Source organism: Otolemur garnettii, unplaced genomic scaffold (genome assembly GCF_000181295.1).
Source record: "Otolemur garnettii isolate 467f Iridium unplaced genomic scaffold, OtoGar3 scaffold00007, whole genome shotgun sequence".
NCBI lineage: Eukaryota > Metazoa > Chordata > Mammalia > Primates > Galagidae > Otolemur > Otolemur garnettii.
The window spans coordinates 31,681,359-31,703,596 of record NW_003852402.1 but is presented as its reverse complement, the minus strand read 5'-3'; the positions used below and the strand labels follow the sequence as shown (position 1 = coordinate 31,703,596).

Below are 22,238 nucleotides of genomic sequence, written 5' to 3'. Positions count from 1 at the left end.
TTCTTTGGAGATCTTCTTTATGAATTCTTTGCCTAAGCTGATAGCAATAAGAGTTTTTCCAATATTTTATTCTAGGATTATTATAGTTCACGTCTCTTAATGTTGATTTCCCAGAGGTGCCTCTCTTTACCAAAATTATCTAAAGGACACTTAAGACCCCAACCAGACTCTGTCACCATTCTTTCAAAGCAATTAGTATAATAATTATCATGTTTAATTATCAGGTCACTCATTTATGTTCTGTTAATTTTAGAATTATTTAAGATAATGAGAGTTTCTTTCATTGCTATTTGCTCAGCTGTTGGATCAAAAAAAGTGTTCAGTATGTTTATGATGGGATACAGAGAGTTGCGGGTGCCTGGTAATGTGATGCTGCTGAGAGCTCTTCTCTGACACTTTATACAATTTTTTTTTTTGAGACAGAGTCTCACTCTGTTGCCCCAGGTTAGAGTGCTATGGAGTCACAGCTCACAGCAACCTAAGACTTCTGGGCTCTAGTGATCCTCTTCTTTCAGCCTCCTAAGTGGCTGGAACTAAGGACACATGCCAAGATGCCCAGCTAGTTGTTTTTTTTTGTTTTTTTGTTTTTTTTTTTAGTAGAGATAGGGTCTAATTCTTGTTCAGTCTTGTCTCAAACTCCTGTGTTGAATCAATCTACCTGCCTCAGCCTCCCAAAGGGCTAGGATTACAGGCAGGAGCCACTGCACTGGCCAACTCTCATATACTTTTCCAAAGGAGTAGAACTTTACTGGCTATACGTTCACATTTCAAATAACTCTTCCATCTCAGTTGATGCTTAATTGGTCATGTTTAATTAGATAAAGGTAGTTAAGCAAACTTGGGTAGGCAGAAGTTTTTCTTTATTGAAAATTTCATTGAGAATTTTCATTGAGAGACAGAAATGAAAAGTTGCAACCTGAGTTATCTTCATAATAAAACTTCAGGTTGAAGGATTATAGTATCCTGTTGCTAACATAATGGTGGATGACTTTATTTTTGAAGTTTTTCTATTTAAATTTTTCTTAGAGGACTTAGAGACCAGGGCTTCTGCCTTCCAGCCCAGAATTTTCGTACTGGCAGCAACCAAAGAGAGGATTAAATATGGGTAATGATATTGAGAAAGGCAATAAAATTTTGGTTCAGAAGTGTGCCCAGTACCACACTGTGGAAAAGGGAGGCAAGCACAAGACTGGGCCAAATCTCCGTGGTATCTTTGGGTGGAAGACGGGTCAGGCAACTGGCTTCTCTTACACACAGGCCTATAAGAACAAAGGCATAACATGGGGAGAGGACACACTGATGGAGTATTTGGGGAATCCCAAGAAGTACATCCCTGGGGGGGAAAAAAAAATCTTCACCTGCATTAAGAAGAAGGAAGAAAGGGCAGACTTGATAGCTTATCTCAAAAAAACTACTAATGAGTAATATTTAGCCCCTGCCTTATTTATCACAAAAAAAGAAATATCTCACGGCTTTTTGTGTGTGTACCGTAATTTGTTTGATCTCATATACCAGAATTCAGATTACGAATGAGTGATCAGGATATTTTTGTAGGACAGTCCTAATTTAACCAAGACTGACTTGTGGTTTACATGAATATGATCTTTTTTTAAATTTTGATAATGATTCCAGTTCATTAAATGTAATCACTGTTTTCCTTTTCTGAAGATATGATTAATTAGTGATGTTCAACTTTTCACAAAGGTAGTAGATTGCCATCCCCAAACCTATTGAATATTGGTTTTATATTAAGATTTATATAACTGGTTATTTGAATATATTTAAATACTGGGGAAATCCCTTCACTGTCTCAGACCCAAACAAGACTCACTGGTGTTTTAACTGGTGCTTATGAGTCTGTTAAGGATGAGGGCTGGAGAAAAGGCATCAATGTTTCCCTTTTATTTTCAATCTTCACTGGGCCAGTCTACTTTCCCTGGGTCTACTAAAATGCTGTCTTCTATTTATTGAAAGGCATTTTAGTGTATTTTATGTGTAATGTCAAATAAATAATATTTAACATTTCTCTTATTTTATAGACAATCTATAAGATCAAATGCTTTTAAAAGTCGATACATCAAGATAACAAATTAAACTTTTGAATTATTTGCTACCTACGTCAGACTAAGTTATAGTTTGGGATGTCTTTAAACAACTCTTCAGAAACACATAAAACTATAGAACAACTGTGTTTGTCTGACTGCTAATGATGCTTTTACGAATTCATTATGTGTATTAAATTAGAAGAGACATACACAAATTTTAAAATTCAGTGTGATCATAATGTAAGATAATTAAACATGAAAAAACTCTTTCTTAGATATTTTCTGAGCTACCTTTAATATCTTCCAATAAAATTTCATTTTTTTCTGAAAGTTATATTGAATTGGGTTTGTGTTGCCTTCACATGAGGAAGCTCTATAACTAAGAATGAATAGAAAAGTCTTCATAAACATTTTATATAAGTTTTTATATAAAAAATAAAAAATGAAATAGATTCAACTAAGTGGCCCAAAGAGGAGATGGTATCTTAATATTTATAAATGTTTATTATTGTTCTAGACATATCCAGTTATATGTGAATAAAAATATCAAAGGAGATCAACTAAATGAATTTATAACAGTATCTGTATCTCATTTGGAAATACAATAAGTCTTTTAGTTTGAGGTTACTTAATTTTTTGAATTTCTATTGATTGTTTAAATATTGCCAATGTTATTTCATTGGGAGTTATTGAAAAGAAATCTAGATATCTAATAATATGAACATACTGCGGAAAATTAGATTAACTTGTACAAATACAAGTTAATATGTCTAGGGCATTATAATGTGAAACAGTTACATGAGATGGGATTGTTTGGAAAACAGTGGTGCCAGAAAAATTTCCCTCAAGGATGATATGTAATAGGATCTTTTAGACACAAATGCATTATAATATTGTGCCAGCAATAGGCATTAGTTGGAAAAATAGCAAGAGAAATCATATCATGGAGTACAAAGATATTGGGTTATTTTCATGAAACAGGCAAGCAAAGATAAAAAATAATAAGATATGATTTTTTGAGTTTATATACCATCATTCCTTTGAAGGCATAATATAACAACACACCTAGTCATCCATATTAACTGTCTTTATTATAAGGAAAAATAATCAAGTTCATTAATAATAGGGAATTTGAATTATAAAATAAAAACTTGAAGGTGCCCTCTTGACATGCTGCTGCCGATCCCTAAACATTGCCTCCTTGACAATATGACTGATTTTTCCAAATGACAAAGATAAAATGGAAACAAAAAAAGCTTCATGAATGGGGCAGAGCCTGTGGCTCAAAGGAGTAGGGCACCAGCCCCATATGCTGGAGGTGGCAGTTTCAAACCCAGTCCCAGCCAAAAACTGAAAAAAAAAAAAAGCTTCACGAAGGACACTAAAATCACAGGATCATCATTTATTATTACATTATGAAAGATCAAGAATATAATTCCATAATTATCAGAAATCTAACTTTTATATTGCTTAAGATTTACCTTAAGTGAATCAGCCCTTTGTTACTTTCATAGATTATTTAAGAATACTTATAAACAGAAAAAAAAGATACTATACATATAAATTGTTATGATATTTTATATATGAAAGATGAACACAGAAAGTGAAAAAGAAGGGGGAAAATTTATTAAACTACTGAAGTAGCAAAAGGAAACTTGTACTGAAACGTGTTTACCAGAAGACCCTAAAGCTTTCTAAGGAAAGAGATGATACACCTGAGCCCAGCATCTAATTTACAATGGTAGGCAGGAGGAATTAATTTAAAGAATTGGAAATGTTATTTCTGCTTGAAAAGTAGAAGTTTAAATGTAAGCTGCAACCTTCGTGTGTTAAATAAGATTTTTTAACAATTTAGTGCTTTGCGGTTACAAACAATAGGAAGCATTGCTGAAATGTAGACAAAGATACAGATAAATATAGATCTTTCTCTGTTTCATTCCACAATGTCGACCTTGACTGTGTCCATGCCTGTTATCCACGAGTTCATGCTATCAAAAGAGAGATGTGTCTTTTTTGTTCCACTAAAATGTTAGCCAAGATGTCTGGACACAGAATAAGGTCCAATAATTGCTAGGGTCCTGAATGAATATTCTTTTCTTCCTTCATAACTAATTTTATTCTTCCACATATTTCCATTATTTAGTGCTATGTTTTTAATGGACTCTGCACTCAGAGGGGTATTTTCTCACCCAAATCATAACATTAATTTTATTGCCCTCTTTTTTGTATATTATTTAATTTCCTTACTCCATTTATAATTTATTTTGTAGCAGGGAGAGAAATCCTCATTCTTTTTTTTATAACTGATGGTATTACAGGAGAATGTCATACTTCTAAAATAATTTTTCTGACCCATTCCCCTTAAGTCATATCACAGTAGAGTAAAACAAAAAATGAAGAAAGTAACAGATAAGGGGAGAGGACAAAACTACAGTTTCCTTAATCATATGAAAATCATTGCCCCTTTTTTATAAGACCACCTCTGCGTGCTTCCTCAGATTTGTAGATTGACACCTACTGTTTACATACATTTTCATAGCAATTGTCTTTAATTAATAAAGAAAACCCGTGGGTTTATGAAGAGGATACAAATAGGGAAGTTATTTTAAAAAGTGAAGCCCCATTTGGGTGGTAGATTTTTTACTTGAATAATAAGCTATTAGATGGTAATTTATAAAATAGTAAAAATTAAGTTTGATAAGGTGCTTAAAGAGAGAAGAAAAATGTTTAGAAGGACGAGTATATTGGCAATGAGACCTATCAAGTACTGTGAGTATTGTTCTAGTAGTTCATGTATAAATTTGACAAATAAAGGTACATTTTACTGGTGTAGTTTATCGTATAGAAAGTTAGAATTAGTTTTAACATCCTATGTATTTATAGTCAAAGTCCATCTGAAGTGAGTTTTGGATTTGTCTTGCTGAATTTCATGCAAAAATATCTTATAACAATATGTCAATGTACATTCAGTAATATGTGAAATATGTATTGGCTAAACACTTTTCATGAGTCTGTGGGTGAAGCCATGAGAATAAATGAGATTTCTTGTGACAAAAAAAAAGTTATTAGACTATAGATTGGGTGGTTTTGTTTTAAGGACCTAAGTTTTAGGAATTGACCTTAGGTAATGTAACCGTGAAATATGTTATTCAAAGGGGAACACCACTGTAAGAGAGAAACATGCAATTTAAACTTGGGAAGTTTCTATGTGGGAAAGTGAAATGTTTAATGACTCTTGCTTTGGTTATTGGTCTTGACCTTGCAAGCCAAGAGGAGTCAGAGATCAATGTTAAAGGCAGTTGTTTAGGATGAATTTTGAAAAGATATATAGACAAATTGAAGGCTGAAAAGTGTGGAAAGGACAATAAAGAATCCAAGGATAAGGAGCTTTCTTGTTCATTGTTTGATCTCCTATATGGCACAATGCCTGTTGCAGAATAGGCACTTAAAATTGTTGGGGAAAAAAATGAATGAATGTTGCCATATGCTCCAGCAAGTCCACTTTAGAGAGAGAGATATATTCAGGAAAAAAATGCAGAAACTCAAATAGATATTCATTCACTGAAGTTTATCACAGAATTATTGACAATAACCCAATGGTGGAAACCCTAACCCTCAAATGTGGCTGCATTTAGAGATGGGGCCTCTAAAGGAGTCATTTAAGATAAAGTATGGTCAGGTGGGGCCCTGACTTTATAAGAAGAAATGCTAGAGATCTTGGTTTCTTTCTCTGTCTCATTCTTTCCATCTCTCTCTGCATACATGCACCTAAGAAAGACCATGGGAAGGTGTAGAAAGAAGGCAGCTATTGGCAAGGCCAAGGAAGAGAGCACTCACTAAAAACTAACTGAGCTATGGCCATCAAAGGTGACTAGCACGGGGTGGTGGCATCACAAATTTCTAAAACTATAGAAGTGGATTTCAATTCAGAGATGGGTAGAGGCTGAAAGAGTTTTGAGATGCCTGCTAGAAAAGGCCTAGATTGCCATCACGGGACTGTTGGTAGAAATATGGATGCTTAAGACATTTCTGGTGAGGGTTGAGAAAGAAAAGAGGAAAGCTGTAGAGAAAGCCTATGTCATCTTGGGGAAGACATAATATCATGAAGGGAAAGTCTGTAGAAATAGGACTTTATCAGCCATTTCAGTGAGGTCTCATGAACTCAGGAGTGGGTTATGGGGAAATGGAGAAAAGGTTATCCTTTATAAAGTGACAAAATGTTTGGCTGAATTGCTCTCTAGTGTTGTGTGGAAGGTAGAATTTGAAAGTGATTAAATGTGTTATTTAGCTGAGATTTCTAAGCAAAGTGTGGAAAGAGTAATTTGCTTTCTCTACAGCTTATAGCAAAATATGAGTAGAGAGAAATTAATTGAAAGAACCAGAACTTGAAGATATGGACAATTTTCAGTAGATCCATATTATAAGAATATGACTGAGTTTGTGTTGAAGACACTAGGACTGTGGATAAAAAACCATTTGATAAAAGATGATGGGTGTGGCTAATGAATATAACCATCTATTTCAGCAGAAGCCAGGAATACAGAAGGGACCATTCCCAAAAAGACACAGCCCGTTCAAGGTAAAGGGTACAGAGAAAGAAGGGTGGAATGAAGAAAGGCTTTTAGAATTCTGGGGTTGTAAAAAATGGAGTGATCAAGTTACTCACCCGTGAAAACCCTTGAAGGATATTTCAAGAAAAGGGGACAATGACCCCAAATTTGATTCAGGGATCATCAGAGCTGTCACCTCTCTCACAGGCTCTGGAGACAAACATTTTCTCCTACAGTTCAGAGGATGGGAGGCCCTTCTCAGTGTCTGCTGTTGAGACAGCTATGGGAACAAGGTGGACTCGCTGAGCCAAAGGATTGAGACGACCCTACTGAACAGGAGCAGGTTGTGAGCTATAGGGATCCTGGTGGGGCTGTCAGGTTCATACCCCAGGACCCCAGATCCTGGCTGGGGAGACAAAAAGGTGAATGTCAAGGACAAGTTTGTCTACACAGCCGTCATTCCCAAAAATTCAAGCTGTTATCTTGCTTCTTCCCTGGTGGGAGGTCTGTTCAGATGTGAGGTATTTTGTTTGTTAGTTCCTCCCCCCCCCCCCAGAGTATTCAAATCACTTTGATGACAGAACATGGTAAACTTGTAGCTGTTTCAAACAGCTGACAGGCTTTTGGTATAACCTCATCAACTGGTACCATTCAGTGTTCTGTCTCCACTCCTTCTTGTGATGTTTCTAGCCATAGGTCTGTGTGTTATCTACAGGTGACAACATCCTATGAGTTTTCTACGTTGTTTTCCTATAAACATGATGAATTCCCTAGGAAATAGAGGTTATCATGATCCCCACTGTGCACATATTTGACTGTAGGACAGAACTGAAACCCACAGGAATTGTCTAGAGTGACACACAGGTAAGGATAGGAGCTTGTGACCCAACCCTGTCTCTTCAGTGCAGGCCATTGTGCACTGAGGGGGCTGTGTTTGTATACTAGTGTACAGGTGAGGAGTTGACATGGGAAGAGGGTGAGGGCCCAATGGTGGAATCTTGGAAAAGTGACCTCACTTCCTTGGTGACAGACCCAAAGAGAACTTAGAACCCTTGGTAGCCAGTCACATTCAGTCTAGTGTCAGGCCCAAGTCCAGCTCATTTGGTGGCAGACGCTCAAGAGAGCAAGATGTTCTCCTGCTGCGTCACACCTTCTTGTGATTCTCACATGTGGAACGCCCGAAGTGGGATCCTTACCCGACTTTGCCAAGGTTGGCTCAGCCTCTACACCCGTTGCCGCCGGTGACCTGGCAGGGGGCATCTACAGGTACCATAGGGCAGCCCCAGGGAGGCTCTCTCAGGCAGGGTCTCAACTGTGAGCCCATCTGGGCAGGTCCAGACGCTTCATATCACTATGGGGAAGGAAGAGACAAGGGGATCCCTAGTGAACAGGAGAAGGTTGTCAGCTGTGGGAATACTGGTGGGGCTGTCAGGTTCATACCCCAGAACCCCAGGTCCTGGCTGGGGGGACAGAAAGGTGAGTGTCAAGGACAAGTTTGTCTTACTCAGCTGTCATTCCCAAGACTTCCAGCTGTCATCTGGCTTCTTCCCTGGTGGGAGGTCTGTTCAGATGTTCCACTGGGCTTCTGGGAGCAGAATCTCCCGGAAGGGGGGGGGGGTCCCTTGTGGAGAGCGCCAGGCAGCCATTGATGTCTCTTGGCCCGGCTTGGGGCCCCTCCCTTTGCAGAGTTCCCTGCAGGAGACCCATGAGGAGCCGTGGGAGGACTCCAAACATTCCTTCTTCTTGAATGAAGAGCAGGTGCACCAGGACACTGACCACAGCCAGCTCCAAAGTGGGGTGAGAATGGGCACAGAGGGGCCCCAGAGACCCAAAGAGGGATGCCCCAGGCTCAGTCCTTGGCAGTTTTCCCACTTGAGAGAACCACAGTCCCCTCCCTAAAGTATCCGAGCTTCGTGTGTCCCCACTCACAACTTGGAAACATGCACCATCCCTGCTCACATACTTGTGGGGGTGTCAGTGCCATGCTTCCTGTAATTTTCACTTGACACTAGCCCAGGGATAGTTCCCCATGTGGCTGTTGCCCTCACGGCTTGAAGGACCCGGCCCAGGAGTCTTCCGGAGCAGGCAGGCATCTCCCTCCCCCTCCAGGCCTCTCCAACACTTAACAGCCAACACTACACCAGGGGGGCTATCCAAAATGCCAGGGGGTCGCACACACAAAGGAGATAAAGCCGCTGCACACTCCTGTCTGCAAGGTGTCATCTCTGGGAACAGTTCCTTGTAGCCCCACCAGTCAGGAGCTCTGTCCTCTGGTCTTGGCCATGATCCCTGAGGGAGGGCATGTCTCCCTGTGGTCCAACCTTTCAGTGCCAGTGGAGCTTGACTGGACACAATCCTATTTCTCAGTCAGTCATGCCTCAGGGAATGTGCTGTGTGTCCCAATTGGCTGGGACAGTTTGTGGGGACTGGCAGAACTCAGCCCCAAGGCTGAAGGGCTCTATCAACACAAGTTAACTTCCTCTTGGTTCTGGAGGCTGGAAGTCCCATGTGAAGCTGCCGGCTGGGGAGGCCTCTCGGAGGCCTCTCTCCTTGACTTCTGTGGCTGCCTTCCATCTCTGTGTTCACAGAGAGGTCCTCTGTCATGCCTCTCTGTGTCCTTAGCACCTCCTTCTATAAGGTCACCAGTCATATGGAATTAGGGACATGGAACTACAAGGACCTTTTGTCCTAATGCAGTCACGTTCTGAGGCTCAGGGCAGCACACAGGAACGTTTGAATTTCGGCCCATGACATGGGCTCCCAGGAAGGGGGTGCTGGGCAAGAGTTTACGTGTGGACAATTGTGTTGGCTGTGGCCAGTCCAACTTCCTGACTTCCAGTGGCACAGACAGGTTACCAGTGGTCTCTGAATGTCACTGCTGCTCTGTAGCCAGCCTCCCTGGTTGTTCATACTGTTTGAAGTGTTTTCCAATCTAAGTTTGGTAGGAAATACCATCACATCGTTGCTTCCATTTCCAGGTTTGCAAATGACACCTGGGAGTTCCCTTTCAGTGTCTTCATCCTCTCCTTGGCATTTCTCTCCCCTGAGTCACCTGCTCAGTCCCGTGGCCCTGTAACGAGCTTTCTTCCACCCTGGGGTCTCACAGCATTTGCCCCAATGCTGGGCCAGAGTTGCTGAGGCTGATTCTGAAAACTCCACTGAATGGAACAGAGACAGTCACTGGTGCTTTTCTCAGTGGAGAAGCCTCGCCTAGGACTCCTGGCCATGTGCATAGTCTCTATAGAGAAGGGGAAAACAGACTGCCCCAAGACCCTGTTCCTGAGTGAGAGCAGGCTGAGCCTCTGTGAGCTGAGGGGAAAATCCATGCAACCCTAGTTGGGACACCACAGCTCTGACCCACGGGCTGGTGACAGCCATGTAACATCCCAGAGCCTGAGTTTTCTCATCTGCACAGCGAGGGCCCTTGGCGGACTCCTGGCACAGTGCTCTTCAGAAAGGGTGTCTGAGCAGGGCATTGTGGTTCTGCCTAACAACACCCCTGAAGCAGCCTGGAAGGTATCGGTGGTTTCACGCAGCTCTTTGTGCCCATCACATTGGACATAAAAAGTGTAGAAGCATGGACACCCATGACTCATAAAGGCACAAGTCTCTGAAGGGCTGGAGCTTCCCGCATTGAGCATCAGTCCCCATTCTCTAGAGGGTCTAGGGTCACTGACAGTGTGTCTCTCTTTGTCCCCGCTAGCATGGAAAGGAGCCCACCCCCTAATTCAGGGATCTCCAACTGATGAGGACCTCCCAGCCAGCCACCAGGGAGATACTGGTGAGCTCCCTGGTTCCAGTCTTTCCAGCTCGAACCATCTCCTCCACCACCTCCCAGGGCTCCTACCTGGAACTTAGCAGTGTGTCCTGGTTTTTGGAGAAACTGTTGAGGAGGTGAGTGTCCAAGGCACAGTGCTGACCCCCACCTACCAACTATGTCTGTGGATTTCATCGCAGTAGCTCCCCTGAGCTTCGCTTTGCTCCTCTGAAAAGTGGGGTGGTCAGAGGATGAACTGGATGAGGTTTGGGGGGGGAGTAAATGGAATAAGAGGTGGAAGGTGGGTCCCTTGCTCCTAACTCTGTGGAGTAGCCGAAGGGGGTGCTGTGGCTGTTCACATCGGCCATCTGTCTGTCTACTCACAGAAGATGCTCTCTGCCTGACACCTCAGTAGTCCTCAGCCCTCCCCATGTCGGAAAAGCACAGAGAGAGCAAACCTAGTCCCACTTGTAGAGGTTTGAGTTTCCTTCCAGCTGGTCTCTGTCTTGGAGACCAGAGGGTTTCCTGGAGTGGGATAAGAGTCCCCAGGACCACTCAGATATCTGGAAAGGCTCTGTCGGAGTCATTCACGAACCAGCTGCTTTGGGCAGGCATGGTCTAGAAACATAGTTGTATTGAATGAACCAAGAAGATGACAGTCCTCGGGCCTCAGCTCTGTGCAGGGAGGCAGGAAGTCAGAGCAGACACCAGGAGGTCGTGTCCTCCTCCTGGAGGTCCATCTGGCATCTTCGACACATGTCGGCCAATCTCAGATTCTAACCAGGATCACAAATCCTAGGACCAGCTCAATAGTGATGCATTGGTGGTCCAAAGACAGAACCTCCTGTCCCCTCAGAGTACGGGGATTCTGTGGACTGTGGGTGGGGAGAGAAGACAGAACCTGTGTCTCCCCCACTTTAGGACTCTCATGAGAGGGCTGAGGTCAGGGGATTTCAGGGAAGAAATGACTTCGGAAGAGCTGTGGGTGGGGTCCCAGATCCCTGCTGAGAGGGGAGGCGGGGCTCTGAGCTGAGCCTCAGGGACCCATCCTCAGCTCAGTCGCTTGCCAGCTCTGCCTGTCTCCTTCAACCCACCCCCCCCGACCACAGCACCTGGGAGCCCAGACTAGAGTGATGATGAGCCCCTGGCTCACAATCCAGTCTCCAGTCACAGCCCGGAGGGCCCAGGGGTGCAGAGGACCATGCGGTTGCCCTAGGGTGACAATGGCAGTGGGAAGCTGCGGTCCAAAATGGTGTGTCCATTCCTGATCCATGGCCAGTACTGTCCCTGGCAGGGCAGCAGAGACAGCAGGAGAGGTCGGCCTGTCCTCTAGACTGGAGGTGCAGGCCCAGGGCCCCATAACCACACAAGAGTGTCCTGGGAAGGGTCTGGGAGGAAAGGCCAGGCCTCTCTGACTCAGCTTCCGCTTGCCACCCCCAGAACCGCCTCTTCCATCTGCATCTCCTGGCCAGAAGGATACCCTGTTGCCTTCCTTGATCACTTCTAAGAGTTGAGGGTGCCAGGCCCCTCCCTCTGGTCTCAGTTAGCCTCTGCTTGCCAGACTAGTTGTACTCAGGGGACCATGCCCCTACTTGCCATTCTTAGTCCACTGCCTGGCAAGCCTCTGTTCACAAATTCTGTTAGAGTTAGGGCATCACACCCTTCCCACAGATCTAATTCCTTTCCTGGTAAGCATCTGCTCACTAGCCCTGCTGGAGACATGGGACTATGCCCTAGCCCTCAGGTCTTGGTTCACACTCAGCAAGCAAGACACTGCTTGAGGGGAGGGTTCCATTGAAATAAGGGGACCACACCCTTGCTGTCCAGTCTCAGTCAATGCCTAGCAAGGCTAGGCCTGCAGGCCCAGCAGGTGCTAGGGACCAGCCCTGCCTGCTGAACTTAGTCTACATGGGACAACCACTCTCTTCAGAGCCAGGGGTTCTGCACCCTGTCCCACCAGATACAGCCCAAACCAAGGTTCAACACCACCACTGCCCAGGCATAGTCATAACCAGGAGACTGGTTATCCTCCCACCGAGTGTCCCTTTCTTCCCACACCCTCTTTCTTCCCTGTTAGTCACAGATTCCGTCCTGATGGTTGGTGGTCCACACTATGCCCAGATCTCTCAGGAAATAACCAAACATTGTGCTCTACAGGGAGCAGAACTTTAGATTGCCATGCGAGGTGGAAAGGATGGACTGGGAGTTTGGACTTGTGGGGGGAATATCTGTTCAATTTTATGTCTGGCCAGGTGGTGTTTAGGTTCATAAGTGTGACTTCCCTGGAGAAAAAGACCTGGAGTTTAGTATCTCTCTCCAGCGAGGTAAAATAAGAGATCTTTTCTTCCCTGCTCATTTGCAGATAGCCTGTGGCAGGCTTCCTGCTTGCAGGAGGGGTATCCTGTCCTCTAGTCCATAGGCTTTGTACCTGTAATTTGTTGTCTTGAATGTTCTTCCTTGTAGTTACAGCTTGCCCAACTTCTTTCTTGGCTCAGCTCCCTGTCTTTGGCTTTACAGAGTCCGATTTCATCCAGGTTTTCTCCCTCTGCTCAGGAGCCTTTGCCAAGGGTTGCTACCAGTTGGCCATCTCAGTACTATTTCATGTATTTCATATACTCCTTTGAGCTTCCTACTTAGCATATAATGTCATCTTTGTGACTATATTAATTCTACTTCAATTTCTCCTTCATTTGACCACAGTACTCCTGCTAATTTTTTTATTTAATTTTTAATTAAAATCATAACCATATACATTTATGGGGTACAAACTGGTATGTTAATCAGTTTGATTTAAGCATTCCATACTGTATATCAAATCATCACTAATTAACATATCCAATCACCTCACTTGTTTTTTTGTGGTAAGGCATTTAAAATTTACTCTTAGTTATTTTGAAATATACCCTTGCATTGTGCAGATTAGGTGAGCTCCCACCAAATGCTTTTCCTTGTCCCATGAGTAGCCCTCCCCCTTCTCCTCCCCTCTCTCTCTTCTACCCTCCCCCTTGCTAGACATTATTTGTGTTTTATTATTCATATGAGTGTGTGTTTATACATTGGTTTCATAATAGTATTGAGTATATTGGTTACTTTTTTTTCCCATTTTTGAGATACTTTACTAAGAAGAATGTGTTCCAACTCCATCCAGGTAAACACGAAAGATGTAAATATTCCCATATTTTCTTATGGCTGTATAGTATTCCATGGTATACATAGACCACAATTTGTTAATCCACTCATGGGTTGATGAGCATTTGGGTTGCTTCCACAACTTGGCAATTATGCATTGAGCTTCAGTAAGCATTCTGGTGCAAATGTATTTATGGTAGAAATGATTTTTGTTCTTCTGGATAGATACCTAATAATGAGATAATAGGATCAAATTGAAGGTCAACTTTTAGTTCTTTGAGGATTCTCCATACTTCTTTCCATAAAGGTTGTATTAGCTTGCAATCCCAGCAGCAGTGTAAAAGTGTTCCCTTCTCTCCACATCCATGGCAGTTTTGAGACTTTGTGATGTGGGCTAATCTTACTGAAGTTAGGTGATCTCTCAAAGCAGTTTTGATTTGCATTTCTCTGATGATTAAGAATAATGATTTTTTTCATGTGTTTATTGGTTATTTGTCTGTCACCTTCAGAGAAGTTTCAGTTCCAGTCTCTGGCCCACAGAGAAAAGGGGTTATTTCTTCTTCTTTTTTTTTTTTTTTTTTTTTTTTTTTTGAGACAGTCACCCTCAGTAGAGTGCTGTGGCATGACAGTTCACAGCAACCTCAAACTCTTGGAGTTAAGAGGTTCTCTTGCCTCAGCCTCCCAAGTAGCTTGGACTATAGGTGCCCACCAAAATACCAGGCTATTTTTTTTTTCTTATTGTTGTTTACCTGTCCTGGGCCTGGCTGGAACTTGCCAGACTCAGTGTATGTGATTGGCATCATAACCACCGAACTATGGGTGCCAAGCCTGCTCTTTTTGTTTCTTTGATGCTGTTTTTTTCTGTCTTTGTCTTATCATATTGGGTTTTTATTCTTTTTTTTTTTTTTAGAGACAGAGTCTCACTTTATCACCCTCATTAAAGCTGTGGTGTCACAGCTCACAGCAATCTCCAACTGCTAGGCTTAGGTGATTCTCTTGCCTCAGCCTCCCGAGTAGCTGGGACTATAGGCACCTGCCACATAACCCAGCTATTTTTTTTTTGTTGGAATTTGGCCAGGGCAGGGCTTGAACCCACCACCCTTGGTATTTGGGGCTGGCATCCTACCCACAGAGTCACAGGTGCCGCCCCATATTGGATTTTAAAAAGAGTTTGAAGATGACAGTGTGTTTATTTATGGGAAAATTCTTTACAACTATTGTGTGTGTTGTTTTGCTTTATTGTCTCTGCCGCTAGTGACTGCGAGATTCAGGACAATCTAAATCTAGTGACTGTGTGCCATGAGTTTCATCTTCTGATTGGAGAAAGAGAGATGTCAGCATCACCCTCAGGACACTGCCACACTTACTGCTGGTTTCTGATGCACTGTGTAAGGGGTCATCTTAATGCTGCCTGCTTCGCCTTTCTATTCCTCTGATTTTTGCTGTCTCACAATCTCCCCAACTTTTGGCAGCTATTCCTCTTCTATATTTTTCTCCTTCTCTTAATCTTCTCTCTGTCATGGAACGCTTACCCCCAAGTTTGGTCCCAATATCCTTTTATTTGTCCATTTGTAAAGCTTTAAAAGATATTATTCTTTCTATCCTCTTCTCTTCCTCTTTATTTAATCCCATCATATTGTCTATCATTTCTATTTGAGAAAGTAGGAAAAATTATTTCATGTGTTCAATTTGCCATTTTTATTTCATTTTTCCAGTATCCTTTGTGTGTGTAAGTGTTACTGAGAACAAAATCAAAACTTTTCTTGTGACAAAATTCCAGACGCATAAGTTTTTGTTTACAAAGTAAATTAGACTAGAATATTTGTAGCAAGACATCCCCAGGACCTTTGTGTTTCACTCTCTAATAATTTGACACAGTGATTTGATGCTCCATTATACACAAAGGTAGATATATAATTGCCATTCCCAAACAACTGATATTCTATTTGATTTTTTATTTAAAATCTTACCTCTGGCAATTCTCATTCTCACTTAGATCTTCCTTCCTTCCAGTAACCAGTCTTGTTTTTCTACTTCTCATTAGCTAGCTTTTCTTCTTCTTTCTTTTTTTTTTTTTTAATTTCTTTCTCATTGACTTCCTGAATAACACACCGGATGATTTTGTATAAATGATAGTTACTAGAGATGTGAGGATAATAAAGAGCCATATTAATCACACCTAAAAATCTAATATTAAATATTATGGCATTCTGTATTTACAAATTGTTTTTCTCTCTGCACACTTTCTGCATAAAGCATCACTACTATTGAATATTTCTGTCATATTTCTGTCTGCCTTTTCCACTCCATGCTCCACCCTCCCACTTTGCCAGACAGCCCACTGTTGTGGTCTCTTTTTTAAATTAACTACTTACTTTTTTAATTATTTGTGAATAAAGGAGTGAACTTTTATTGGCGCTACTATTTAAATAGGCAATAATTTCGTATCTTTCATGGTGCTAGTAAAACTACATTCTCCACCTTGTTTTTCCAGATATCTTAAGAATAAGAAGGCATCTCGCGTAATTTAAAATAATAGTAGTTCACTCTTGGTTTCTAGCTCTGAACTTCCTCCTTTGAAAGAGTGTTATTGACCTCATAGAAGGCATGGAGGTCAGCTGGTCCCCCAGGAATAGAGCTGTGAATCAGTAATCTTGGGGTAAAGGTAAAATCTAAGGGAAAGCTTGAATAGTCCTATTAAAAATAAATACCTTACTCTGAAAAATAGAGACAAAACCCAAAATATATAAAAAAGCAAGAGATAGTCACAAAGGGGCAAAAATATACCAGCAGAGTTGGAAGTCAATCTCCTTTGAAACGAAAAGTTTGAAAACAAAAGGTCAAAGATGCATAGAAGCTCCAGGCAAGTCTATTTTCAGAGGTTTGTAACTTTCATGAGAAAGCCGAAGGGAAAAAATTTTATCCACATGAATACATTTATGTATATGTGCATACACAACAGGGTATAAAGGATATTGATTTGAGAAGTCAGAAAGGGGTAAAAATAACAAAGTCTAATCCTTCCCGTTCCTCAGTTCTTTCTGCTGAGACACCCTTAATCAGGTAGCTGTGTATTAGTAAATAGTGCCAGCATTTCCCATGTTTCTTTAGAAAGAGAAACTGATAACTAATGATACTCATGCTTATATGATCTGATAATTTTTAAACTATTTAAATGTAATGGCATAACTGCCATTTTCATAAAGGCAGAGAACAAATTTTATTAATTTAGTGTGCAAATTCCTTGCCTTGACTTATACTTGTATATGATGTCCAGAGAAATTATACGTTATGTCAAAATGTAGAGAAGCAGAATCAAATTAAAATACAAGTTCCCTACTCCATTTGCCCCACAAAGAAAGTACAAATATGAAATTCGCTGACATTCATTCTTCAGCAAACAGTAAAATAGCTTGTTTTGAGGGAGCTGGCAGTTTTAGTATGTTTCTCTGATTCGTGATCTTTTTCTAAGACTCCATGAAGGACAGAAACGGGGATCTAGTCATGTTTTCTATAAGTAAGATGTCAATAACTTAAAGTAATTTTGAAGTAGAACTCTATGACAAAAATCAGTGCCATCAAGTCATATAAAATAATCTTTGAAGAGGAAATGCAAGAGGTAATACTTTCCCATTAGGTTGCCATTTCAGCACAAGATCTACTGCATCCTCTTTGCTCTGGGAGAAGATGGACTTGGGAAGAAAGGGCAGAACTGTGAATGGTTAGTGGTCTGTGGAATACAGGGCTGGAGGGTGGAGAATCAGTAGGTCAGATCCTAGACAATCAGTTGTCTTCAGCCACTGGTCTTTAGAGTGCAATTTTTGCAGTTGAGAATTCTCCTTCAAACCTAGTATGGTGCTGGGTCTGTTTCTCCTCATCAACTTGGTCCTTGAGATATTACACTTCTTTGTCTTTACACCTGAATGTCGCTGACCAATTCCTCTATGGGCTTATCTATGTTCCAAATTGATCTTGTGAATCTTACTTTTGTTATTCTGTTGTTACTGTCAATAGGATATTAATGGGATATTGGGATTATTATAAACCATTGCCCAAATTTCAATAGTTTAAACTCATTTAAATATGTAAGAAAATAAAATTATGACTTACTTTTTTAATAGTTTTCAAGATCACTTCTAAATTTAGAGCCAGCCTTAAGAATATCCAATATTTTGAAGCACTATATGATAGTTGAACTTTAGTAAACTCTCCAGTTTTACTTGTCTTCTCTTAGAATGATTGATTCTGGGTAGGCTGATTAGAAAAGTATCCCATTTCATCAGTGCATATGTGGTGCATGGGTGTAATTTCTTAGCTCTATTCTCTTTGCTTTTCAGAGGAAAAACAATCAGACACCATTTGAGTTATAACGTGAGACATTAAGGTTTTAATACCTCAGAATGAACTACTTACCCTCTTGAAATATACATTACTGACTCTCTTTTATATCTGCAGCCACGCCATTTTCTCCTGATTTCTCTCCACTGAACGACTGCTCAGAATCTCTCATTTTTTGTAGGTCTTGCATTTATTTTGAAAATGAAAGGGTCGTGGGGAAGAGTTAGCTCTTCTCTAATTTTACTGAAAATGACACTGGGTTTCTGTTTCTCCTTTGTATATGGACTATTTACAGTCTTCAAACTTGACTGCTGGTGTAACTCCTTCAAAAATACTCCTTTTCTATAAGTTTTAATTATAAAGGATTTCACCCTTAGGATGGAGAGATTTCATTTCTTTCACTTTAATATACAGCTGTGTATTCCTTTTTTTTTCTGAATGTCTATTATGGAGATATGGAAGAAACTATAATTCTTATCTGCTTTTTGTGAGCTGTAATGTCTATTTAGGATTCTTCCTAGGCAGGTCATTCATCTTTTTAAAAAATAGAGAACTTGGGACTTTAGAAACAAACCATCTACTTTTAATAATCATCTATAAGCAGAGGATGGGGGCAGGGGTTCAACTAGCCCAAAATCTCCTATGCTATTCTTTCTTCATTCATAAAAAACGTATGGGTTTCCTACTACATGTCATGTTCAATTTCAAGTCATAAAAATATAGCAGTAAATGTAAAAATAAATGTCAATAATTTCTGCCTTCAAGGGTTTTGCATTCTCGTGAGGAGATGCAGAGAGTAAATAAGAAAAATAAAGTAAGAACATAGCATGTTAATTATTATATAATATTTATAATAATTTCATATAAAAATGTTATATTTTATTTCTACTATTTTATGTGTTCATTTGTCTACTCTATTACAAAATATTGTATCAAGGAAGAAAGTAAAATAAAGAAAGGGAACATGGAGAGTTTGGGGAAAGTATGTAAGTTATAGTTATATATACAGGAATTAAGGAAGGCATTACAGCAAAGATCTTTAAAGAATTCCTTGAAGGAAATCAGGAGAGAAGTCATATGATGTCCTTCAAGTAGTCACTCAAAAGTACCTTTCTCTATAAGGTCTTTGTTAACTTTTTTTTTTTTTTTGTCCGTTTGTTTTGGTTTTTTGTTTCAACACGGAGTCTTGCCTTGGTAGAGTTCTGTGGTGTCATAGCTCACAGCAATCTCAAACTCTTGGGCTCAAATGATCCTTTGCCTCTGCCTCCCCAATAGCTAGGACTATAGGTGCCCACCACAATGTCCAGCTATTTTTAGAAAGAGGGTCTTGCTCTTGCTCAGGATGGTGTTGAACTCCTGAGCTCAGGCAATTTACCTGTCTCAGCTTTCCAGAGTGCTAGACCTACCGGCGTGAGCCACTTTGCCTGGCTTTGAATACTCTCTTCCAACTCTTCTTGTCCATTTTCCCTACTTTATTTTCTTCTTGATATTGAAACACGTTATTTGAAAGAGCTGTGAGTGTGCAGACTAGGATGTGATAATGTCTTGGCATGCTCGAGTAACAGAAAGGAGGCCGTGTGGCTGCAGCAAAGTGACTCAGGAGGAAGGCAGTAGGAAATAAAGTCAGAAGCATGGTGAAGGGTAAGCCGGTACGGCCCCGATGAGTCACTGTGAGGATAGTGGTTCTCACTCTAATCCATATGGAAACTTGGGGATGAGGGAATGCCCTATCAGTGAGAACTTGGAGTACCAACTGCAGAAAGATGTAGCAGACCTGCTAGCCTAGCTACAGGTACAATAGTTTTAAAGGTGCCCCCGAACAGCATGAAGACTAATTAAAATCCAGTCCACATTCCACCACAGGTTCTCAGAGATGCTCATAGGAGGTCCATATGAACAGTAAGACTGGTTCCAAAGGTAACCTCTGAACCATGAGGTAGGCCTGGTACAGGTAGTATAAAAGAAAACCAGCCATAACTTTTACTTCTTTGCCTTTTCTTTGTCACAACAATGGGTCCCATTTGCTGTCTATGGCAAACACATCTTGCTCTGTAAGCCTATACCTTGCTCTAACTCTGTAAAACTATGTATACTATCTTTCTCTTTCTCAATAAAACTTCCTTTTCTGGCTAAAACTTTGCTTTCTCTTTTCAATTATTTCAGCAACTACCTTGAGTCACCACCACCCTGCTCTAACAAAGCAATTGATGAGGTTTGAGCAGAAGAGAGACACAGTGTACAATAATTCAGACAGGAGACAGTGATGGCAGCAGTGAAGGGAGACAATTAATCATAACTTGGACATACTTGGAAGCTAGAGCTGACATGTTTTACGGAGGGATTAGATGACTCCCCGCTAATAATTCTCTAACTGTACAGAGGTTGGATAGTCATCCCTCTTTGTGTTCCATGGCCCTGAATTTGGGGTTCCTAAGGCCAGCAGCAGCTCCTGTCTCTGCACCAGTTTTCTCATGAATGCTTTTTAATTCCATTTCACTTTTTCAGCCTCATAGATAGTTACATTTGTTCTATTTGCTTTCTTCCTGAAATTCTATGAAAATGTCTGCTCCACTCAAAACTCTCTTTCTGGTTTTCACTATAGCTATTGCAATGATTTGATTGATTTTTCCCCTCCAATGTTCATATTGAAATTTAATTCCCAATGCAACAGTATTGGCTGGGAAGTGTGGCTTTGGGGATGTGAGTCATGAGAGCTCTTTTTTGATGAATAGGCTTATGTGTCCTTATAAAAGGGCTTGATGAAAGAAGTTTGCTCCCTATGCTCTTCCCCTCTTCTGCCATGTGAGAACACACGGTTTGTCCTCTCTTACCATTCTGCCTTGTACCATGGGAGGACACAGCATTCCTTTCCTCTGGAGAATGCAGTTGTCACCAGACAATTAAACATGCCCATGACTTAATACTGGACTTCCCAGCTTTTGAACTGTGAGAACTCAGGTATATTTTTGTAGCAGCACAAATGAACAAAGGTAGAAATTGCTACCAAGAAGCGGAGGTGTTCTGTAATAGATACTTGAAAATATATTATAAAAGTGGCTTTGGAACTAAGTCATGGATATAGGCTGGAGCAGTTTTAAAGTAAATGCTAAACAAAACTTGAATTATTATGAATGAAACATTAAGAGAAATTCTGGTGAGGGCTTAGAAGAAAAAGAAGAGCTGTAGAGAGGCTCTCAGTATTAGAGATTAAGTGGTCATGAACAGAGTATTGGTAGAGATGTGGGCAGTAAAGGTCATTCTGATGAGGTGTTGGATGGAAATGAAGAGCAAGGTACTGAAAAGGTGAGTAAGAGGCTAAGCTTGTTAGAAAGTAGGAAAGAATTTGGCTGATTTAAATTCATGTCCTAGGTCTTTGTGGAAAATATAATTTCAGAGATAGGATACTTGGTGTAAGACATCTCTAAGCAGCAAAGCATTTATCATGCTGCATGGTTTCTCTTGACTGCTTATAGTGAAATGTAAAAAAAGGGGGTATAGGAGGCACCTGTGGGTCAGTGGGTAAAGCACCAGCCCCATATACCAGGGGTGGCGGATTCAAAACCAGCCCCAGCCAAACTACCACAAAAAAAAATCGCCAGGCATTGTGGTGGGCACCTGTAGTCCCAGCTACTCAGGAGGCTGAGGCAAGAGAATCACCTAAGCCCAAGAGTTGGAGATTGCTGTGAGTTGAGTGACACCACGGCATTCTACTGAGGGCAATAAAGTGAGACTCTGTCTCCATTAAAATAAAAAAGGGGGGGGGGACATGATCATGAGGGCATTTACAATCGGAAGGAAAGCAGAATGTAAAGATTTGGTAACTTACAGCTTGACCATGCAAAGAAAAAAATGGCATGTTCAGGACAGAAAACCAAGGGTGTACGGCCAAGAAGCCTTTTAATAAGGAGATTAGTATAAGTGGGAGGATCCCAGGTGCTATTTATTAAGGCAATATAGAATGACCCCAAGGAGATTTAGAGATCTTTGAGGTTGCCATGCCCATCTGAATAGAGACTCTGAGTGTCAGGTCCTTAAAAACAGAACAATTTCAAGGAAAGACTTAGGGAGCCTGTGAGACCTTGGGGTTCCTCAAGCAGGACTACTCCAAGTCTCTGCTTCCTAAATTCTTGGCCACCCCAGTGCTGACTCAAGTAGGCCCATGTGCAGCTAAGGATGCTGTTCCAGAATGTAGAAGCCATAAATTTTGGTGGTGTCCACGTGGTGCTAACTCTGTAGGCTTACCGAATGTACAAACTGTAGAGATGTTACAACCTCCTCTTTGATTTCAAAGGATGTCTGACACAGCATCAGAGTGCAGCCAAAGACTTACTGCAGAGGCTGGGCCAGTGCAGAGAGCCCTTGGTAGGCCAATGCTTAGTGAGGCAACAGGGGCAACGTTGGCCCCCACATCCCAGAAAT

The 22,238-nt window shown here is 41.2% G+C and overlaps 1 protein-coding gene across 1 annotated transcript; it reads left to right on the top strand.

Annotated features, from left to right (window-relative positions):
* The first annotated feature begins 1,101 nt into the window (after window positions 1-1,101).
* On the top strand, window positions 1,102-1,425 carry LOC100951508 (cytochrome c-like). Its single transcript, XM_003783376.1, has one exon. It carries the CDS (start codon window positions 1,102-1,104, stop codon window positions 1,423-1,425), a length of 324 nt encoding a protein of 107 aa, XP_003783424.1.
* Window positions 1,426-22,238: the final 20,813 nt, after the last annotated feature.

Coding starts and splice junctions, on each gene's coding strand:
- LOC100951508 (XM_003783376.1), top strand. CDS start 1,102: ATGGGTAATGATATTGAGAAAGGCAATAAAATTTTGGTTCAGAAGTGT.